This window comes from Neocloeon triangulifer, unplaced genomic scaffold (assembly GCF_031216515.1).
Source record: "Neocloeon triangulifer isolate White Clay Creek 2 clone unplaced genomic scaffold, ASM3121651v1 ptg000012l, whole genome shotgun sequence".
NCBI classification, from domain to species: domain Eukaryota; kingdom Metazoa; phylum Arthropoda; class Insecta; order Ephemeroptera; family Baetidae; genus Neocloeon; species Neocloeon triangulifer.
The window spans coordinates 4,627,575-4,651,793 of NW_026775554.1; the positions used below are offsets into that span (position 1 = coordinate 4,627,575).

General features: G+C 40.6%; 1 protein-coding gene and 1 long non-coding RNA gene across 4 annotated transcripts in view; one reads left to right on the forward strand and one right to left on the reverse strand.

The window, feature by feature from the left end:
* Positions 1-24,219, reverse strand: part of LOC132198395 (ecdysone receptor-like) — a 62,902-nt gene that overhangs the window by 27,255 nt on the left and 11,428 nt on the right. For all 3 annotated transcript variants that reach the window (XR_009441976.1, XM_059622412.1, XM_059622410.1), the window contains exons 3-4: positions 23,250-23,301; positions 4,507-5,042 (exon numbers count right to left, since the gene is read on the reverse strand). Coding sequence is in view for 2 of the 3 variants with exons in the window: in XM_059622412.1 (XP_059478395.1) it covers positions 4,507-4,918 (412 nt within the window). In the remaining variant the exon portion in view is untranslated. The remainder of the gene's footprint in view (positions 1-4,506; positions 5,043-23,249; positions 23,302-24,219) is intronic.
* On the forward strand, positions 14,250-16,150 carry LOC132198000 (uncharacterized). The gene is made up of 4 exons (XR_009441932.1): positions 14,250-14,479; positions 15,071-15,173; positions 15,264-15,390; positions 15,447-16,150. It is a non-coding gene; the product is annotated as an uncharacterized LOC132198000 (long non-coding RNA).

Consider the following 24,219-nt stretch of genomic DNA (forward strand, 5'->3'; position numbering starts at 1 on the left):
CCTAAAGAGTTGTTTGCAATTGGGGCCGACTTCGCACACGCACCCACCGCGCCGCCTAATTTTAGAGGAGTCTCAACTTGATTTGTGTCTTTTAGCCACTCAAAAGTTTGCAAATTGTCCGAATGACATTTGTAAAAATGACTTCTGGCTTACACTTGTAATCCAGCCAAGATTGAAGATTAGTTCTCACATCCAAAAAGCTGTTTAAAAAACTACAGAAGAAAAGTTTTTAATCCATTTCAGTAAAATAATACACTATTAAGACTGATCTAGAATTGTTTGGTTCATCAATGAACACAAAATTCAACAATGAAAATCGACCCCGGAAATAAGTTCAAGGGGCCGATCAATATTGCAAAATTGAAATTGGAAAGTTCCTTGGCCTCACAAAGGAATCCCAATATTTCTATTAGCAGATTGAAAAGTATTTTTGCTCACGATCCAACACAAGGATAATAATAAATCAGCGCACCAAATCATGTTTTGACAATAAAACTTCCACCTACTGAAAAACACCCACACCTGGGAGCGATTGCTTGGCACTTTTTTCCCACAAATCTTAAACAGCTCGTGCTTTTTTCAGAATGCTTTCGCACCGTCACTGTCAATAATGAATATTGCGAGACTCTTCTAGGCAGATACTCTTGTGAGAGGAAAAGCGACGAGATTCTCAATAATCTATTTTCAATTTTTTTGTCCGCGAGTCTTTCTTGCACTGAGCCATCAATTAAAAAGCGATTCAAGGCACTACTTATATGATCGATTGCCCTATGGTGACGTTCGACCTCAAGTAAATCAGGATGTGGAATAAAGAAGTGAACGAGGTGGATTACCTTGGCGCAGGTTGCCATTGTACACACAATCTCGCATTACCATTGCAATCGCCTACACGTGGCGCGAATTCCACTTATTATTGCAATTCTAATGAGCTGCAACCTTTGTAAGTCTGCCGCAGCCGGCCTGCTGGTCATTATTTATTAACAACTCCTGCAAACAGATTATTATCTAGAAAATAAAATGCATAAGAAAAAAAACGAGAGCGTGCTCTGCAATTTTTACCTCATCGGCTTCGGTTGCGCAACAGGATAGCGAATTGTCTTTTGTGCATGTTCTTCTGCAAAAGTGCTCGCGGTCGAGGCTTGCGATTTTCAGAGCGCGACTTCACACAAGAAAAGAACAAATAAAGGTGCAGGTCGTGCGCGCACAATGCCGCGCGATTTCTCCTACTTACTTCGCATGCAGAAATTGAGAGCCCGTGCAAGTGAGAGTGTGCTCGGCCGCGCATTCCTCCGCCATGTGCACGCGAATAATTCAGTTTAAACGAGCCGAGGTCAACAACGAATGTGACAGAGAAGCAGATGCCAAAATTTTAATTTGACTGAAAGGAATTACTTTTTCCCGTAATGTGCCATTAGCTTGTGTAATGTAGGTAAAGCAAGGGTTAAATGGAGAGATGAGCGGCAGCTGTGCAGCCTCAAGTGCTATACATTTATTTATTTTTTATTCCAATTAAGAAGAGCTGAGTGATTTTCTATTCATTGGCCAAAGCAGATTCAACAGTTATTATGAAGCATTTTTTTTTTTTTAATATTATAGGAGAGAATAAAACTAAAATATATTTTCATCCCCTCTCGTTTTCAACGTTGCCAACTTTAAATTTTTCAATTATAAATTTATAACAATATCATTTTTAATTCAAAATGTTCTGCAGACTACTTATTAAAAATCTTACCAACAGAAAAAAAATAAAATTTAAAAGCATTAAAATTAATTCTATCAATAGCTCTTATACTAAAGAATTATATTTTTAATTTAAAATTCTGGCAGTTCAACCTATTTGAACTTCTCCCATCCCTGCACGATCCAATGTTGCCAACTAAATATGTATTTGCAATCTGGCAGTGATTCGCCTCTTGCGAATTGAATCATTTGCAGCAACAGTTTTCACTCGCGCCAAAGTTGAGTCTGAACGTGACACGCTTCGTGCGCCTCGACTGGCTGGCCTACTAACACGAGTGGCCTACAGCCCATTGAGTCTTCTTACTCTGCCGGTCCGACTACTTGCACTTTCTCTGACGCGCCGGCGAAAATCAGAGAGAATGAAACCGCTCATTATACAAAATATACGCGGGTCTAGGCAAAGAAGAAGAAACTCGCCGCCCGTGGCATTTTATCAACAAACACACATCAACAAAAAAGGTTGCTGCGAAAAGGTCAGCTAATGATATTTGCCCTGCCATTTTGGCGCGTGACGTCACGGCGAAACGCACTTGTAATGAAATGCATAGCGGTTGAAAGAAGAAGTTTTCAACTGGTGGAATAATGCGAACTCCTTTGAGAAGATCAAAGGAGCTCCATCAACGATTATTTCGTCGCTTCGTGGAGAGCGAGAGACGCCGTCTGCCCTTTTTGTGCGCCGGCTGGAATTGGATGTTTCTGTCATTAGCTGCATGTCTGAGTGACTCGGGTCGTCATAGTTGCGCCTGGAGAGAGAGCAAACACCCCAGCGTCTGTTGCTCGTCGAGAGCATTAGCGAAAATTAACTCGATCTTCATGCATACAATATCAAATCGAATTTCTGCGTTTGACGTGCTGAGTTTTGTACAAAGGATTTATTTATACCGCACCTGCCGCACTCACTTGTTTTGAATAAGGAGCATCCATCTTGCGACTAATGACAGCTGCGGCTTTTTATCCCGGCGAGCAAGAAAGCTCATTAATCAGCCAGGGTAGTCTAGCGTGGAATAGATTAGGTGGATGAGAGGAGAGCAGAGAGAAATGCTACTTAGGGATATTGAAAACGTTGCGCCATGACGTGCAGCAGAGAACGTAGATTGTGTTTCATAATGTTCTTTATAATGGTCTTGATAAAATTGGAATTTAAAATGAGGAATTTCAAGAATGAATTTTGTGAGGAGAAAATGCAAATCTTTAAATTTTTTGTGTAATTAAAAATAGTCTGAAAATATTGCACTCACATTGTTGATATGAATTTCATCAAGAATTAATTTCTCATTTTGATCAACAAAATCCCTTTCAATTTATTTACTTTTCATGTTCCATAAAAAATCAAATAAAAAAAATTATAAGAACTATTTCCCTTTTTCTAAACTAAAAAAAAACCCACAACAATTTTAATGACAAGTTTATACAAGAGTTGGCGCAGAACGATCCCAAGCAAAAACGAATTACTGTAGCACAATAAAAGCAATTCGGTCTTTCTCTCGCATGTCCTGAGCGCGGCGTGATTACTGCACAAAAGAAAATAATAAGGAGCGAGTGCACGTCTTCTCGTTGCCCCTTTTCCAAGAAGAGACGACGCCAATTGCGCGGGGCCTTTTTGCTGCAGCACCCGTCGGGCCGACGCCCATCGAGTTGCAGGACCAACCCTGACCTGGGCCAGAGCGCGAAATGTGCGCCGAGGTCGTTCACCCCCGCTCGATAGCCCGGGCCGCAGCTTCCGCGAGATTTCAGCAATTACACAAACCACCCACCCACCCGGCCATCCATCCACGCCCTCCGCTGCGTGCTGCAGCCGCTGCTGCTGGCTGCGGCGACAGCGCAACAACCATGCCCTCGCACAACATCGATTTTCGTGCCGTTTCGGTGACGTCTCTGCCGCGCCCGCCCGCCCGCCCGCCCCAAATGCGCCACCCTTGCTTTGTTCCAAGATCCCGGTACGCAGGCGGCGGACCTCTCTCGCCGAGGGCAACGCTCCCGAATGCTCTATATTTAACTAAATGTGCGGGCGGATGAATCGCATCCACGCGACTTCTCATTTTTGATCAAAAGTTCGTCATTAAATCCAATTTGTTTCACTGCTGGATCACAAACACCTGACTAGGTTCGTTTTAATATAAAATGTCCACCGCACACATACGGGGCACAATAAGCCGAGTGTTGGCCCAAAAGATTAAAAAAGATTACGCGGCGTGTGCTGCTGTTTTTTCGTACTTGCAAGTACGGCGCTCTGTATGCATAGCTAATCAGATTTCTTTGCAGCCGGAGATTTAATCCGCGGCACAGAAGCTCCCGCGGTTTGTTTGAACACCCAGCTATGAATTTCTAAAGGGTGCAATGATCTCATGTATCATTCAATAAATCAACAGAATCCGATTTTGTGCACGATAAAACTACATATTCTTTCCTATTAATTTTTGATGAATAATGGCTTGAATTAGAATATTTTTACAATCACAGTTGTTTCTTTTATCAATATTTTCATGAATTTAATTGCATTTTTTTAAAGGGAACGAAATTTCTCATTTTGCGAACTCAAATCAAATTCTTGTACGTTGCAAAATAAGTCATATTTTGGTAAAGACTCGTTAAAATATTCAAACGTGAAAATTTCAACAACAAAATTAGCCCGATGAAAACTGAAATCTAATTATCTAAGGATTATTCTATAGAGTTGATAAAATAATTTTTCCTCCCAATAAAATTCTACGTTTTGAATTTTGGCGTCAAACGTTTGCAGTTAAAAAAAAATGATAGTGTACTCACCAATCTTACCGTTGGGGCTGTAGGGGTCGTAGCTGCCGGAGGAGAGGGGTGAGGAGTAGCCGTTGGACAGAGCGCCCGCGCTCGTCGAATGGTACCCCTGGACGCCGCCGATCGCTCCACCGGAGCTGTTGGCGTTCTGGAATGTGGACGAGGGCGAGAGAGGGTCGAGCGAGGTCTGTCCCGGCGACGGGATCCAGCCCTCGTCGTGACGGGCGCGCTTGCTCGTGGTCGGCTGGTCGCCGCAGGGCGAGCTGGTGCGCGGCTCCGTCTTGATCACCACCCCGTCGTGGATCCTGAGGAGGCCTTCGGACAGACCCTTGGTGGTGAGTGGCATGGCGCCAGTGGCGCCGCCACTGCCGCCACCGCGAAACATCATTGCTGCGGCGCTGGGAGACTCGTGCTTCAGGTCCATCACCGAGTGCTGGATCACGCTAATGGTGGCCGGTTGGGGGTGGCGGGGGCGGGTGAGATCCAGCTGGGAGGCTTTAGCGAGCACGTTCGTCGTGGCAAATTTGCTCACTCAGGACATCGGCCAACTGAAATCAATCAGGAAAGATTCATTAGTTTATTTTTTCATGTTTCTCACAATCAGAGTGACTTGACAAGAATGATTATATTTCAAAACCTCCATGATGAAATTATTTACAATTATAAGAATAAAGTTGAACAAAAAGTGCATATTTAATGAGAAATAAATTTGAATTTTGTAGATCGTGGCGATTATAATTTTTTTCAAATAATTATCAATGACCTAACATTAAATTGGTTGAATTAGTTTTTTTTTATTTATTTATTTTTTTTTTTGGGTCAGGCCAAGACAAAGTCTTGTCGGCCTGTGCCCTTTTTAGTGGCGCAGAAGGCGCCACTCAATTTTGTCTTTTTTTTATTATTAATTTCAGTTCATTTATTTAGTTCATTTATGTGTTTTAAGTTACTCCATTAGATATTATGTATGAACTTTGTTTACTTAATCAAAGGTATTATTTTAATTTATTAGTCCATCTTTATATTTTTGCTTACTGATTTTTTTTTTATTTTGAATTGATCCTTTTTTACGTGATATGTTTTAATTTATTCACGTTTAATTAAATAATATTATATGTGCTCATTAAACAGACAATTCTAAATATTTTCAGTCTATTTTTCATGATTTTATTATGTAGACAAAAAAAGATTATTTTTGGAAAGCCCCATTTTCCTCTTTCCATGGCGTGTGCTTAATATAATCCCACATGCACGTGAAAATTTATGTATTAATAACAAATCGCATTAAAAATTTAATAGTTTTTCTATAACCAGACGTGAATGCAGCTTTGCAATGAAAGAGGTGTGCAAATAAATACGCTAGTCTGGCCATAAATAAAAGGGAATGATGAACGGCCGGACACCGGTCGGCAGATAATTAATTACGAAGAGCGCAGAATGATAAATCACGCCCGCGCCATTATTTAAAATCGCCGTTTGCTTGGCTTGAATTTATGCGCGAGCCGAGCCAAGAGTCAGTCGCCGGCCGACCGGCCGCTTGGCTGGTCTTGGATGCAAACACACAATTCTCGGACGCTCACGTTTCGTCGCCGCAGCTTAGCACAGCCAGCCGCATTGCAATGCAGCTTTATCTTTCACGGTCACCTTAGCCGCGAGCAAGGCACAATGGACACAGAGAGCCGTCCAGAGCAATAAGTGCAAACAGCAGATGTATGCATGCACTTTGGCTCCAGACTCGCTCAGATAAGATGCATGCAAAGCAGCCTAGTGTACGAACTGTGGAAATAAAATGCACAAATGTACATATACAGCTGCAGATGATAGTAATCATCGGACTAAGTAAGGAATTTTGCAAAAAAGGAAAATTTGAACCAAAATATTAAAAAAAAAAATTTCTATAAAATTTGTGTTTACAGTCTATTATTTATTCTTTTGTTAGTCTATTTGCTTTTCTCCTTCAATCAGAACCACGTGACCTCTCTGATTTATTGTTATTTACTGAATTGAACCGCTGTCGCCGATGAAGATGGCCGTGACCCCGCCGGGTCATGCGAGACACACTCTGGGTCAGCCCGGCGGTTCACATATATAGGTTGACGTATATAAAAAACTGATAAGCCGCTTCCGAGCTAATTAATTTTTGTGATCTATTTTAATGAATGATTCCAGCTTTGCAGTAAAAAATAATTCTGCTGCGATGGCGTGTGCGAGCATTGTTTGCAAAAGCATCTCGTTCTGGGTCATTAATTAGGAACGCAGAAACAACGATGCGAAACGAAACGTCCACTCAAATTACACACACACAAGTTGTTGTGCCTTATTCGTTTTATTTCCATCAGCATTGGCCGGCGGCAGGCGAGCTGGCAATAACAAAAACGTGATTTGCATCGTTTACTCTCTTGTGATGATGGTATGAGCGAGAGTAAGGTGGGGCTAAGGAAGATGCTGCGATAAACCTGAGAAGAGAATCCTGAGTAAGAAAACGACTTGGGCTGACTGGCGGCCATTCGGCTGCTGCGTGACTCCAACCCTTTGGCTCGCTCATTAAAAATGGCACAGCAGCGAGTTGCTTGATCAAGCCACTTCCGACCAAGGACACGCAGTGAGGATTTTTCGCCTCGAGTGTGCACAAACACGAAAGAGTATAAGGAAAATCAAGAAAAGAGAGAGAGAGACTCAAACTGCACATCGGTGCAGAGGATGAGAAATGTGAAGCAATCTTCTCGACTAAAAGCTTTTCGCAAAAGGCGAGATGATAAAAAATTAAATTGCAACTAAATGCGTTTATTATTTCAAATTGAATTGGAGTAGGAAGTCCCTTTTTAATCTGATAAGAATAAACGGCACAGATTCGCCCTCAAAAAATAATTATTTTAAATTACAAATATTATGGCTTTATTTATGGAATTTGGAAATTTATTTTTAAAAACTGTACATTTTACTAGCTAATTTTGAATACAACTGAATGAGAAAAGGCATCTCTTTTCTGCATTGAATTCTGAAGAATGAAGCATTGTGCAGGCATTGGGGAATATGATATTTGATCATATTTTGCGTTAACGTTTAGCTTAAACGTTGAACTCATTTTTGGGAATCGTCGAAGGATTGAAAATTATAAAAATTTCATAATTCAATTACATTTTTATAACATTGAAATTAGCAAATTATTAGAAATTAGCCAATAATCTCTCATATATCTTCCCCCACCAGCTTACAATGTTGCCGTTGCCAACTGATTTAGATTCGTATGATGCAGGTTCAAAAACGTTGAATGCATTGTTATTTTTTAAGGAGACCACGTGATTCGGATGCCTTTCGACCTGACTGATTTGCATGCTAATAACATCGTCAATTGCGAGCCATATCTCCTCCTCCTCCCCCGAAAGCAAGAGGCGGAGAGAATGCTGCTGTGCCGTCGGTTGTGTTGCAAAGTTGTCTGTGTTTCGCCGCAGCCGCATATATATATTTATAAATATACACATTTTGCGTTTTTTGCCGCGACGAATGTTGGTTGCGCGCGCGAGGCTGGCAATCCTTATTTTCAAGGTGATCCAGCGGCCATATAATAATAATCTTGAAAAATGCCTTCACCAGGCACACAAGCAGGTGACCATGCATGCTCGCGCTGTTCTGGTTTTTTTTCGCGAGCGCGCGAGAGAGGAGCCAATGCGGCGAAGTCTTCCTTTACCGCGCAAAAGGCCTTCCTAATTGGGCAAAATCACTCTCGGGCCGAGTTGTAAAAATTCGGCGGGTTAATTATTTCGAATGATGGCGGAGGAAAAAGAAAGAGTAGTTTGTTGTTTGGTGCAAACACACTTTCGGGCCGAGCGAAAAGTGACGCTGACGTAAGTGGCGAGAAACAAGGATGTGCGGAATGACTTTCAAGAAAATCTGCGCTTTGTCCCCGGCAAAAGCGAATAGGCCTTTATTTAATTTTTTTTCCTTCATTCAGCCTCTTGAACTTGAACTCTAGACCCGAAAGTTGCCGCGTTCGGGAAAAAAAGTGCCCAGTTTGCTGTACTAATGGAAGAGGAACGTTGGCAAATGTGGGTTAGCTGCGAGATCAGCAGCCGAGTGCATATATAATTAGGAGGCGAGCGAACTGTCAGCAGTTTTGCAATTAGAGCAAAGGGAGGAAAATTGGACGCTTCTGCTCTGACGAGCACATTAGCGACGAGAAAAGACACAAAGGCAGCCAATTTGCCGACAGAACTCCTTCTTCTAATTGCAAAAACCTGCGGCCGACATTAATAAAAATTCATTAAAAGTCTGCGACCGATTCTTTCTTATTTGCACTTGCTGTTAATTAAAAAGAGCGTCTGGGGTTGCGAATAACGGCGGCTCCTTTATAAGTGCGTGTGGTTCTCACTCCGGGGCTATTATGTTTCACCAACAAAAAGTATGGCTTGTTGGAAGCGCAACAAGAACAAGGCTTGTTGCTTGTAGAGTCGCTCAGCTTTTTTTATCCATGCTGAGGCAAAAATTAAAAAAAAAAAAAAAAAAAAAAAATAAGAACAAAAACAACTGTGGCGAAAAACACTTTATACGTCGATTTTAGAGTTTTATGCATGTGCAGTTGTTTGAAAATTTTGAGGCATCGGTGCGTGTAATTGAACGACCCTATCACATTCACTATAGCCGCTCTTAACAATCGATCAACAAAACAACTTTGGAGGAAACGTAACAAAAGCAATTAAGTCTCGAGTGAGTAAATTACAATTCAAGCTAGCAGTTTCATGCCTCCTTAAATGTCATCATGCAAGTCAAGGCGTCTGAGTAAATTAAGTTTTCAACCTCTAAATTGCTTCTTTTTGTAATTCAGCTTGTAAAAAATTGAGATGAAAGTGAATAAAAATATTCAATTACTAAATTTTTATTTCACCTAATTTTTATGCCTTCAAAAACATAATTAAATAAAATAGCTCTAAAAGATTTATATTAATTAAAAATGTTTTAACAATATTATCGCCACGTCATTTTATTTGCATTAGAGCTTTGTACGGAAAATTTATTATGACTAAGTTAGCGAAGAGCTTGCAATCATGAAAATTAACGTGACAGAGTGACAGGGAGGATTGTTGTCAATTTATCCTCTCATTCTGCGCATATAACAGAGAGGCGGATACTGCAGCGAAATTGTGCCGGTGCTGAAAATAAATCCCCACATGCGGCGTTCTCATAACAACGCCAATCACATTTCAAAGGCTGTATTATTGACACCCCGCTGGAGAGTCACTCAATCCGTCAATATCTGTATGAAATCTCGTCCGATTGATGCAATTGCACACCGGGGTCGCGCAACATGCAGATTGCAGAACAACAGAGGAGGTGTCGGATGCTGAAATTGAAACGCGAAAGAGAGACAAATTGCGAAATCGGCGGCGGCACGAGAGACGCGCGCCTCGGAGATGCGCCGAGGCTTGGCCCAGGTCGGGAGCGAATAATTGTGCGACGGCTGCTCCTATAAATCTCAATCCGTAACAAACCCGTGCCAAATTTTTCACTCCTACTCTCGTCGCGAAATAGAAAAAGACAAAAGCGAGATAAACAAAAATAGTGCTGAACTTGAATGGAAATAAATTTCTCAACCTGTCCATAAAAGAAAAATTTATGCAAAAAAAAAGAGTCGATATCAATCTTTGTTCTCTATTGCAAAAGACGGAAGCGTTCTTTTTTTCATCATCCCCAAGGTTATTAGTCTAGTCGGTATGCTATAGTCAATAAAAATGCATGGTGATTTTTCTGAAAGACGAGGTGCGCCCTTTGAGCTCGGAGTGATTGAATAAGAAGGATGAGATGCATGTACCGCACCGAGCGACAGGGCGTCCTTTGTGCTCGATGTTCACTTCGCCGCCCATTAATATTCCATCGGCAAAAACGACGAACGAGAATAAGGAGAGGCGGAATTGCTTCTCGCGCATGTTTGCCCAGCTCTTCCTTCGTGCCGAGCAAAAATTAATTCGTGCCGCCGAGTCGCTGGCAAAAAACGAAAATCGAGCTTAGTTAGCTCGTCTATTATTATATACCCATTCTACACTCGCACATCTTGGTAAATATGGATGAAACCTTGTTCGTTCCGCGAATAGATATTGAAGTGCTAAAAGCCTTTGAGGGCCTCTTTCATACATGCAAATTTTAAGAAACGCAGAATTTCAAATAAAAAATTAAATATATCTTTCTTTTCTAATTTTTTTTTGTAAATAATTTTTCGTTTGCCTTGTTAATTAATAAATTTCTACTAAAAGTCGCTATTTTATATTTTTCGTCTCTTATTCCCCGCACACTTTGATTAAGAAAAAGCACTTTGCAGGCAGCTCACCAACGCAAATGAGGTGGAAAGCTCGTCTTACGCAAATGAAGCCCGTTTCCAATTTGAATAAAATTTTCCACCGCCCTCCTGAGCACAAAGGATGTATAAAAAACTCCATTCTCTCTGTTATATATGAATAAGAAAACCCGCAGCAGTAGCGCTATATTTTTTTTGTCATTTTTCTCACACGTATATATAGAAACAAAAATCACGCAGCAATTTATGTATTTTATATATATTTGAGGAATGTATACGTTTTCCTGGTGGCGCGAGAGGCAGAGACGCAATTTTTTTGCGCGCTGCACGTCGCCGTAATGATGCTGATGAGATCTGAAGTCGCAGAGAAAAATGATGAAAGAGCAGCGAGCGCAGTCCTTTGACTCGCTCTGCAAAAAGAAAAATAAGGTGCGTGTGCGTCCGACGATGATTAATTTCTCATCACGCTTTTGCAATTCGCTTTTGCACTACGCAATACCGAATGCGATAGAAGAGATAAAAAGACACAAGAGGGTCTTCAATTTTGACACACATTCTTATCGTCTGATAACGAAATTAAATTTTGTTTCATAAGTGAATGAGGATTTAGGAGGCTCTTGTGACTTCTATTTGTCACTCGAGTTAAAAAAAATCGCAACATTAAAACAAGATATGATGTACGATAGATTATAAATTAAAAATTTCCAGCAAAACTTTATTTCTAACTAAATTTTCTGAAGGAATTATTTTAAAATTTTTTGCTTTTGATTCATTAGGGCTAAAAATGATTGCAAAATGAGCCAATAATAACGTTGAAAACATGCCCAGTGGGACATTTTCCCACCCTCTGGCAAAATTTGTGATAAGTGATAAGAACAAAAACAGTCTACTGAGGCTCACTGCGGCGGATGGGGTCTTTTTGATCTCGGATGTTTTAGCAAAATCATCACTAGTGGTGATGCCGTTTTGTCCAACAACAATTTTTTTGTTTGTTTTCAACTTTCAACAATTGCATATAAACAATTTGATGTAACAATGTAGGCAAAGTAACTAAACAATAATTTATTTACACAAAACAATTAAAATTTAAAATTAAATTTCTTCTCTGATTTTAATTTATTCACATATTGTTTTCAAGCCTCTGAATTGCAAGTGAGAGGGTAGAGAGGGAAGTGGTCCATCGAGTAATTGACACCAATCATTAGCCTCGGCGTGACGCTGAGTTGGCCGAGGACTTGATTGGCGTGCACTTGACTGACCCAGGCCGCTGCATTTGCGATGAATTGGACGGAATTGTTTTCAATTGTGCAATTTGCAAATCTCTTTTTGTTTGATCTCGGCGCTAGAAAGAAAAAATTTGAGAAACAAGGGCAGTCGTGCTCAACTATTAACCTGAATACATCAGAATGCACATTCAAATGAGCCGCACCGCGAGATAAATATTTAAAACGCGCGCTCGGCAAACAAACGCCGATTTTCCCTTTTGGCTCTCGGCGGGCGTTGTGCGAGGTTAGTACTCGAGGTTAGTGCTCCGCCGGCGTGCAGTTTGCATCTCACTAGGCAGGTGGTGAGCGAAAAGTTCAAACAGCATCCCTTTATGAAACAAGCGCGCATGATTAACGCGCGACACACGTCACTGACGCTTTTTTGTTTCGCCACGGCATGACCAAAAAAAGTTTCCTAACTCAAGTTGTGCGCAATTCATACTTGCAAAATGGTCCGATAAAAATATCCAAAAAATTTTAAACACAAATGAATCAATTTAATTACTCAAATCCATTTAAATAAATACTGATTACAAAAATGTATATTATTAAATTTTCCAAATTTTTTTAAAGTTTACGATGAATAAAAAAAGTTATTCTAAATCGCAATTTAAACCTCATTTTTGTAAATGAACATTAAATTTAAAAGTTTCTTTTAAACTTTTCTTGTTTGAAGCCTTTTCCGTTCAAAATTTTCATTCCTTTCGCTCCCCTCTCTGGCTTGCAAAATCACTCGGTTGCAGAAGCATCGCGGCGACATGCAATATGAATAACGCATAACGTGCCATATTTGCATATTAAGACGGATGGACGGACGAGACGAGATGGAGGCTGGGTGTGCGTGCAACACAATGGGGCGAATCTAATGCAACATCGGGCGTGGCGGGCTGGTTGCCTACGAATGCGGGGCATCGCATCGGAATTTGTTCTGCATACGCTCTGTGCGTCTGACGTTTCGACTGATTTGCACACAATGACGGGGCGCGCGAGACATGCCAGCGACGAATTTGTTTTTGCTGCGTGCCAAAAAGCGAACGACTGACAAGAGAGAAATAGAAAAAGAAAGAGGACAAGCTGTCCCCGTGGAAGTGCCAAGAGAGAAAAAACGCCTCAGCACTGCATCTCACAATCTTGAGGAATTTGTCCTCTTATAAATAAAAACCAGAGTTGAAAATTTTCAAAAGAAATCAACGAATCTTTAATTTGATACGAGTTAAAAATATATTTTAATTTATTTTATATTGATCTCTCACTACAAGGAGTGTTTATTTGAATTATGATGTACATGTATTATTATAGCATTGAAGGAAAACAAATCAAAAGATCAACTCTGATAGCTTTCTCTGGCTGACCTTAGTAACAACTGTATAAGGGGTATTAAATTTTTTATAATCATTTTCCTTTTAAATTAACAAATTTTAAAAATGAAATTATTTCTAATATTAATATAAATATTTACTCCAATTACTAAATTGATTAATAATAATAATGCCATCAATAAAAAAACTGATCTTTTTATTTGTGCATAGTTTTATAATTTCGCATAGTTTAAAAAAATTATATATTGTAATTACATTTTAAGCGACTTCCGTCAGCCTTCCCAGACTAAACAAATGTTCCAAACTCGAGCATACAAGGCTAACCTCTCTATTTTTTTTATCTTTCGCTGGCCGAAGTAGGGTATTAGGAGCTTTTTGGGGACCTCTTGGTGCGCGATTAATGGGTCTGATCGGGGGTTTAGAGCTTTTCGGTGTCCCTCTGCTGCTCTCGTGACCTTGGCAGTCCTTGCTCGCCAAAAGCACGTGCTTTGTACCGATAACAGCCGGCGTGTTTGCTTTTGACGTAACGAAAGCAAAGACAATTTCAAAGCAGACAATTTGAGCTTTGTCCGTGGAATATTACACAGCGCCGGGCCTTTTTTGTTTGCCCAGTTCGTCATGTTCGCTTTCGAAACGCGCGGATTGTGCGAATTGACGGACTAACACACAAAGGCGGAAGGCGATAATTCGCCGGGCCGCGCGTGTATTTTGCAAGTTGGCTAAGAATATAATAAAAAACAACGGTTCCATTTGGGCTATGTGTCGCGCGTGTTATTGTGCGGCGGCCGAGTGCGCGGGGTCTACGAACGATAAGATAAACGCGCTGCCAGAGAAGAGATTACGCAACGTGCTCTGCGCTTGGGAAAAAAAGTCGACATCCCGGGCACCTCTCTGTATCTTATCATTATATTATGGAGCGTGGCTTTTCGACAATGCAATAAATGCGGCGGGGCGAAAAAATGCATCTCCAATTAATGGAAGGAAAACACCCGATACTCGAGGGAAATTCAGCACCGGTGCCTCTCCGATCGCTAATGGATTTTGCCATTGTTCCGTCGAAAGCTAAAGAAAATATACTTCAGAGAGCCAGAAGTCGAATGGCGAGAAGGAGATTTCTTGTAAGTGCACAGACTAGCCAACCGAATGGATTTCATTTCAAGTAAATTACAGTTCACCACCTTATTCTTTCATAATTCATACATGCCTAAATTTAATTTTATTTAATTTGAAATTTCAGAATTCGCAATATTTTTTATTAAATTAATATAAGACAGGATAAAACAAGCAATTTTTTGAGCTGGTATCTTTATTACCTTTTAAAGCGAATATTTTGTTTGGGAGGCCAAGACTACAAAAACATCAAACGAGCTTCAAACTTAACATTACGTGATTCACTTAAAGCAATTTCAATTTATATGCCGTTATTCTATTGGAAAACTGATTTTGTTGGGCTGTAATAGCTGCACTTCTGTTTGCAAAGCTGCTTGGCGCACAACAGATCAAGAAGCAGATAAAAGTTTTGAACTGATGGAAATTAATAATCCTAGAAACAGACCTAAGATTTAAAGTTTAATTTAAAACTCGACAAGAATTCATTTAAGATTATAATTTTATTTTTGCAATAAATTGTCACACTATGAATAAAGCAAAGCTCAGTGGCGCACCTTTTACATTTATTAGAAATGATTTAAACAAATTATTTTGTCCAGGTCTATTAGAGGTATATTGAAGAGGCTTATTTAATTTGATTTCCGGAATTCGAGGGAGAAGCATTTTTACGCGTCTATATAATCTCACCCGCTGGCCACTCTGGTGCGTAATTACGTTTGGAAGCAATCTTGGGAAAATGAGACGGGAGCAGATCTATTTCCTACACGTCAAATGGAATTATTTTTCCCGCAGGTCCCTCGATTCTAATTTCGGCTGAAGAAGAATAATCCACGTCACGTTCGATTGTCGGCTAGCTTTGGTGCCACCGCAGACGAGGAAGGAATGCGGTGCTGCACGCATCGCCACTGCGGCCCAAAGGGTGAACTGCACTTTTCTTGGGCAAAGTGCTGGCAGAATACTTGAATATTCTTATAGGTTGTGGCTGCGGAAACTCACGGGCAGCAAAAAGCTGCTGCTCATGGAAGTTTTGGCTTTGAATATGCAAATGGCAAGTTGCAAACTCTGCGGTCAAGAGTTGGAAATAAAACTTCAGACGCGACAGACGATTAGAATTTTGCCTTTTTAGTATGCAAGAGGTCTTTTGTGACGTTTTATTAATTTGTGAACAAATTTGATTTTTTTTAAATATTCCTTTCAATACTATTTTTATTTTTTAGAGAAACTTTTCCAGCATTTAGTTTTTAATTATATACTACTGTGTTGATTTTCAGCATCAACAAACAGCAAAGAGTTTTTATTTCACTTAATATCAGATAGATTCAAAATGATTTATTTCCTTGTTTTCCTGCACTTAGATCTTGTGCAAAGTGCGTGAAAATCAGTGTAGCGTTATTTGGTTTGGCGACTTCCCTTCTCGGAATTCGCCACCATCAGAGAAGAGACCCAGGGTTTGATATCAGATGCCGGCGTGAGTAATGCTGCGAGCTTATGAGGGGGCGCACAACCGTCTACTTTTACATAACGGTACTTGCGAGTGTGCGACGGATCAAGCAAGACACCATCCAACTCCCCCTCTCGCGCGCCTGCTGGGTTTTTACCTGCGCTTTCCTCCTCAGCCTACCTGCTGCGAGTAAAAAAAGAAAGAAAGAAAGGTCCGCCATGCGGGTTTTTGTAGAATGAAGAAGAGGGAAACATTCAGAGATTTCCACAACGTGATTTTGCACTTAAATAATATTCTAGAAGTAGAATGAATCTTATTTTCTCACATAGCAATAAAATCGTACCATTAAATTGTCAATAGATTTTTCTTTTTTTAGCTTATTCCTAATTTTTTTCAGGAATATATTGAGATACAAAAATTTGGGTTTATTTCACAGCTTTTTGTATTTGTTTGTCATATTTTTTTTTTTTTTATCATTGGCTGCTATGGAAAGAATGGAAGCAGGGACATAAAAGTGTCTCTCTATTTTAATCCCCGGGGCAGAAAAAAGGAAACTGTAAAATGTAAAGAGCTGCTCCAGGGGCTTGGAATTTATGGTGGCGGCTGTACGGCGCTGACGATGCGGTTTCCGACCGAGGGATGCCGCCGCACCACCACTGACCATAATAACAATAACGACGCATCAACCCGTTCGTTCCAGCCAGAGGTGAACAGACCCTATTGTCAGTCGCTCCCATTTTTTCCTCCTCCTTTTTATTCTACCTGAGAAAGGGTTGAATGCTTGCGGCTTTCTTTCTTTTTCCTGCACTCGGCGGCTGCAGGTAGCTGACGTCACGCACCTGGACAAACAGGACGCGTCTTTTCTCAAAATGATTTCACAATTTCGCAATTTTCAGCAACGAGAGACACTCCTCGGAGTGTTTCTGTGGAATTTCAGGAGACCTTGAGAGGGGCTTATTTTTTTCCACCGAAAAAACCTAAACCGATTTATTTTTAATTTCCAACGGTCAAGTGCAGCGCAGTGGAAAATCCAGTGGTCAAAACAGACTCATTGTTTGCCCAGCACAATCCACTCTCCAGAGATGTTTCTCTAAAAGGCCAACGTGTTTTCGTTTCCATTAGTTTTTCCTCTCCCGCACGTTTTCCATCAGGTAGAGCGAAAAAAAGAAAGATGGTTCTCTTATTTTTCTCTTTTCTCCCCAGCATGATCGACAACATTCCACCAAGCTTTGTTTGCTCTTTTGCCACCCCCTCCCCTCCGAGCAACGGTCCACCTTGAACCGACAACCCTCCTTAGCTGCTTTCACCTGAAAGAGCTTCCTGTTGATCGCTTGAAAAGGATTAAGGCCTTGACCGCCGTTCGAGATTTAATTGACCATTCATTGCTGCCAGAGAAAAATTTGGGTTCTATTGTTGCGGCGTCGATTCCCACGAGTGCAGTGATAAAAAGGAGGGACCTTCGCTAATTAGCCTCAGCAGTCGGCGAAAGAAGCCAAGGCTCCGACGAGGCCAAAATCTTAATGCAGTTGGCGCGCAAAAATGAATCAAAAAGAGGAAGAGGAAGGACGTGCGCTGCAGTTTGATAGCGAAAGAAATCTAATCAAGCGGAAATGCTAAGGAAAGAAGAGAGAAAATAAAAAAAGGAGACAAAGCCGGGTTGTTTACGAAGTAAATTAGATAGAGGGCACTTAAAATTCCTAGGATGTTTGTCAAGAACTGGGATATAAATCAAATGGAGGTTTCATTCTCTCTCAAGACTACTTCTTAATAAAATTGGAGGTATTATATTTTTATTTACACTGTGAAAAAATAAAATAATTATATAATAATACAAAATTAATATTTCTTTTTTTAATTGTGCATTCGAAATTGTGAGATGGTGCGGACATGCATGAGCGAAAAAGATCCCCCTCCTTTTATTTTAGAATTTCGCCACCCATTAGAGAGTTCCTTTCTCTGCTCGGCGCCCGAGCTGAAAAATTAACTGCTGGGGGAGCTCGAGGGGGTGAAGAGCCTCGCTTGCATCCCTCTTTAGAACTGCGACAACGCCGAGTACGTTGTCGTAGGTCTGGTCTGGGGAGCAGGAGCCGCCGTCCGTGCACTCTCGCGTTCCCATCCAGCGAGCGAAAACACTGCGAGCCCCTCGCTTCCGCCGCTTTTTCCACACATGTCTGCCTCCGCAACTAGCAGACCGATGAATTTTTTACTTCACAGAAACAAAACAGCAGCTACGTTTTTTAAAAATCGTATTCTCTTTATAGTTTCTAATCGGTATGCAGAGGAGAGATGATTCGGGCCGTGTTATTGAGAAAGGTCGAAGCACCTTTTTATTCGTGGCCTGCAAGATTTTCTCTTTTTTTATTTTTTTGTGAGCCCCTCAGGTGTTAAGGGCAGGATGCTGCCTTGAAATTGTTGTGGTTTTACGTCTACATTTGGATGGAGTCTGGGTTGAATGCGCCTTTCCAGCTCATCGTTTGTTATTAATTCATGAAAGGAGTAGGGGAGGTAGGACACGCAGGTGCCAACAACCCCTTTGTGCTGTCGAGGCTAAATTATACACGGCGAAGGAAAAAGACGCCCGGGCGCTTCGTTTTCTTTTGATTTATTTTCATCCGATGCAAATTCAAGCTCGATCGATCAGGCTCTCCAAGCACTAAAATATAATTTTTTTTCTGGTCAAGATGGCTGCTCTTTTGTTTTTGGTTTCTTTCCCATCAAATTTTTATCACAATGGCGCGTAGATTTTCATTAAATTTTCATTTTGAAAGTAAAAATAGGCCAAAAAAATGAAAATTAAATTATATAATAATATTATTTCACTGTAAAGCCAACTGCTTTATATGATTTTAGAAATCCAATATTTCATTCAATAATTTATGGATTATTTTTACCTTCTTCTTTTTAGAGATTTTGAAGTTTCAACTGCCACTTTGTCAGCAGGAAAGGAGTTCCGCGTGCGTTTTGTGGCCGAGCTGCATTTTATTTGAAAAGGCCGTTGCGGCGACCGGGTCATATTTTATGTATGGGGCAGTCAATTTTTATGCATCGACTTCTCAAACCGCTGCCACGGCCGCTGCAAGTGGTACATTATTCTAATATGCATTTCCAAAGTGCTCGCGAGTCGATATATAAATCAGTGTCGCGGTGCGAGGCATTACCATTCAAATGAATGCATCTGGTCTGCAGTTGCAACAGCGTGTGCACCTTTCTGGGTGACTCGATGACGAACGAACCCAGCTGCAGACGTAACGCGCCGGCGGTTTACATTTTCAAACTGAAAGTTCAAGCCTTTGGCCTTTTTCAAACATGAATATAAAATCAAAGATATTTATTCAAAATGGTTTTAAAGACATTTGAAAATTTTCCACGTGCAGGATGGAATAAATTATAAAAATAGGTTAATTTTTATTCAAACTTATAAACAAATTTATGTTTCATACATAAAATATTAGCATTTTACAATAACTTCAATTTCCACATTTTCAATGAGTTGTATACAATTTGAAGAAAATGAAATCTAAATTAATCAGGTTTACGGTGACCTTCCATTTTTTTTTTTTTTTTTTTTTTTTTTATCAAATTTCCAAGGATTTTTATCCGCGCGTATAATGAGACTTTTATCGTTTTGTTTATGGACTTCAATTACAGTTTCAAGGAAAGTCGTAATTATAAAACTTTTTAAATGAAACCTGCAGACATAAAAGGTATAAAACCCGCACGTTTATAAATTGAAGCGGCAAAGTTTCAAAAATTAAAAGGAATGTTTTCACCTCTCTCTGCCGCGTTTATATTTCTCGCTCCATTTATCTCTCTCTTTGCTGATTCCGAGTGTGCATAACGCACCTGCATGTTAAACAAAATGAATCCGCGGGCTGTTATTGTTATATCTCATTGCACACGTCGTACGTTTTGCGGGCGGCATTAAACGCGAGTGCACTTGGCTGGATATGGCGCGCTAGAAGAGAATTTACGAGGTAAATAGAGAGACGCCGACGACCTGCGCGCTGTGAGGGCAATAAAGTTTTAAGAGTGACTTTATGCCACACACGGCCTGTGCGCCAAATTACAGCACCAAATTGAATTTTGATGACGACCTTCCATTATGATCCTCATTTATGTTTTTTTGCGGCGAAAGAGTACGAAAAAAGCAAAAATAATAGTCAGCTCAAATGAAATTAACGACACCGCGCAGTGGCCTTGGCTTTTTACTCTAATTATAAAGATAATTCCTGCGAATTCCATCCTCCTGCATTATATTGGATGTTGTTTTGGAAAGAGAGAAAATAACAACAGAGTGGCGCTCAAATAGCTAGAATGCGGCGCGGCGGCGACCGACGAATTATTGATCCCTTTTCAGAGAAGGAGAGTCTGTCTGGCTCCAGAGAGGCGAAATGTTGCCTGCTGCATGGCTTCCCGGCACCGACCTACCCCAACGCGGCCACGCTTACGCCAAAACAATCGCAACACCACGGCGGGGCCAGCGCAGATGCAAAAATAAATAAAGCACCACCTCGCGCGTATAAACATGCAGCGAACTGCACGCGCAGGAATAATAATCAAACGCTATTTCTGTTCTTAACGATCTCTTTCGAAATTTCGGCCAATTTCTCAAATCTGAAGCGTGACGACATTCATCCAGCAGCGAGTGTGGGAAATAAATTATTTTCGGAGCTAAATGAAGCAAGCTCGTGCGAAATCGATTATTTCCGGGGCGTTTCGCGACGCGCACGCCCTAAAAAATTAATAAAAAAATATGATGGGGAAAAGTGCATGCAGCTATAGAGTCATTTTTGACGTCACGTGGTTCACGATTATATCGACTGAAACGGCAGCCATCGAATTCGCGCAGTGTTGCCCGGACCTGCCTCAACGCGTCCAGGGAAACCGCACAAAATTCACCCTCCCGATTTAGCCATGGTGGCCGCGTGCGCGCGGCTTTGTGCACAAAACGGGGTCAAAGGCCTCTTGCAACTTTCCTTCGCAACTACGCAGCACTGCTGCATGGGCACACCCGCCCACTCTCTTCCTTTTGATCTTTGCGAAAATAGTGACTGGCGAAAAATGTAGTGGTTGGCAAGAGTGAATCGTGAAACTCGTCTCTGCTAGTGTAATTAAATTTCTTAAGACCATATCTTGATATTTCCACTTTTTTAGCTCTCATTTCTAAAGTCTTCAATCAGATATTAATTAACTGAAACAAATCGTGCAGTGATTTTTTTTAAATTCAATATTTGAAAATTATTTTATTAGCTATAAATTACTTTAAAATTGAGATTTGCATTTGTTTCCTGTGAGGAAATGAGCCCTGTTTAATTAAATAAATAATACACAAGTCACTTTAGTGTAAAAACCATATGGCGGCCTTGATTAATTTAAAAAAAAGATATAACCTTTCTGGTGAATATAATTTTCAAAACGTTCTAATGCAACGTCCAAGAGCAGCTGCAATTAAGAGCTTAATCATTTCCCCTCAAGAAAAGTCCGTTGAGAGTGGAAATGAACGGAAAAAGGTGCTGCGCATTCCACCTGCGAGCAATTGCAGCGCACCTGCACATGACAACCCTTATCAGCCGAAACGAGAGAGTTTCAGCTGCATCGAGTGCATTAACACCGAGTGCAGCTGATAAAAATAATCTGCGATGCACTCTTCAATCTTCTTCTTTTGCGCAGCGAATTTTCCACTTTGATAGGGAGAAAGAAGAAGAATGAAGGTGCGGCCGCGAGTTGCAGCGAGCGCCCCTGACACTGCGGCAGGCCCGCCCGACGCGCTCGACCTTGACTCGTCCTCTGGTCTCTTTCTTGCTTGAGACAACAGTGCTCGCATTACATACAAAGATCCCAGAGAGTGCAGCAGCCGAACCTATATTAACCAACCGACTGCATCTCCTCTCGATTTTTCTCCGAGCCGCACTCTCTTCAGAAAGAAAGAGAGAGATGCATTTCCCCCAGCCCCTGCATGCGCGTTTGATAAATTTATGGTGTAACGAAATAGATGCGGCCGGCGTCAATTTAGTTCCCTCTTTGGAGTCGACGCTTCCTCCTCACGGCCCTGCGCCAGATTCCTTTTTCGGGGCGGCTGTGACGCGGCCACGACTTCCTCCGAATTGTCACGCTCGGCAGGTTCGGTATCGGAATGAATCGGAGAATACGCCTTGACATTTTACTGCTAATTGAACACTGAACTGGCAACAATATTATCAACTTATTGAAAGAAAAAAAATATCAAAATATTAATAATGTATAAATATATATATATATATATATATATATATATATATATATATATATATATATATATATATATATATATATATATATATATATATATATATATATATATATATATATATATATATATATAATATATTTATACATTATTAATATTTTGATATTTTTTTTCTTTAATATATATATATTATATTTTTTTTAATTTTAAATAACAGTTTTGATCATAATAATTTTGTGCTTAAAATTCCAATCAATTTTCATTTACTTCTTCTTTTTGCTATTGAAGGTCGACGCTTCAACTTTAATTTGATTGGAGAGGAGATATTTAAGGGTCTTCATGGTCTAGCTGACATCCCAAAATTAATTAAGCCTTAATCTGCATATTGCACCGAGGCGAAGCAGTAGCAAGACAATCGGCTTACGGTTAGCTGCACTGTTATGCATATCTAAAGTCTCTCCTTCTTTTTTTCTCCTTTTTTTCGGTCGCTATAACTGCGTCTCTGCTCAAGTCTCGGCGCCAATTAAAAAAGCATTGCACCTGTCTCGCGAAGCCGAAGCGGAGCGAAAACCGCATTAGCGCGTCGGGCGCGAGAATTAAGGGCTCAGTCGGTGCAACGCTAAATTGTGTGCACTTTGGTGAGACGGAGGTAAAAAAAAAATTATGCATGCAGCGATGGACAGCTGACAAAAGTGTAGGAGAAATGGCTTCCGAGAGCTGTTAAGCTTCTATATTGTCCGCGAGTAAATAAATCGGAAAAAAATAAGTGGTCGGTAAAAAGGTGGAAAAAGCAAAGCTGCATTTTGAGCTACGTTCGAAAACTTATTAAGGAAAATATTTAAAAAAAACCTGAAGCCTAGTTATTTAATACAAATAAAAATTAGTTCAAAATATTAAGCCAATCATTTTGGAATGTTTCGGTTTTTAAAATGAAATAAATATTAAGTTAATAAATTTTCGTCTGTTTGTGGTATCAAATAATATTAGACGCTGATTGGCTGACCTTGTACCATTTACATTGTTCCTTTTTAACCCTCACCTCTAGTTCATAATCAAGGGTACCTGAGGAGAGCGAGTTATAAATGCAATGGAAGGCAAGATGTGGGCTTACCTGCAATAACTGCGACGAGAGTCTCCGCTGCTCGCATGAAGACAAATGAGCTCTGCAACACAAGAGAGACGTTTCTGTGAACCAATTGCCTTGCAAATGCAAATCGCCGCAAATTTATCGGCTGCACTGACGCGCGCGACACCAAGGCCAAATTTCATTTTCCTACTAGAAGTAGGAATGCAAATTCCTTTTCTAAGAATAAATATAGACGACACTATAAAAATTTAAATTTAAAAAAAAGGAAAGAAAAAACTTGTTACGCCCGGACGTGGTGCATAACATTTTTAATGATTGTCAAGTTGAATGTTGGTCTCGTTAAACATTATTATCGACCTCGTGAGTGGCGGCGGCGAATGTTTTTGCCAGCAGCAGGCCGATTGAGGACACATGTTTGATCTTGAGAGCGCCGCCATCTGAATTAATATTTGACCAGCAGCTCCCCCGTCCGTCTGTCCGACCGATTCGGTCACTTTTATTTACCCTTTCCATAACGTATTTCCATATCGCATCTGATTTGTTTTCCTTCATCTACCCGTAAGAAAGAGAAGTGAGAGGACAAAGCGACCAAAATGTTGTCTCGGCGAGCAGCTGCTGGCCGCCGCTTTTTGTTCTGCGTCTTCCTCTCCAATTTTTTGCGCCCAAGGTCTTTTTACGAATGTAAAAAGAGTGTCCTTTGGCCGTGTGAAAACTTCATTTTACTTTTATGGGCTTTGTTTATATTCCAAGCGAGTGTCTTCCTGTGCAGAATTAATTTGCGACCAGATGAGGTCTTGTGTGTGAGAAAAAAATTGTCAAAAGTATAAAATTTTTCACGGCGGTTTTCCTCTTATTTTTAACAAAAATTAATTTTCGGCATTAGTGGGCGCAGCCGAAAGATGGAGCGTCGCAGAGGAAGTTACGCAAGCTAGACAGATGGAGCCAGGTTGGTGGAAGACGCGCTCACTGCTGCACCATTCATTTATAAACTCAC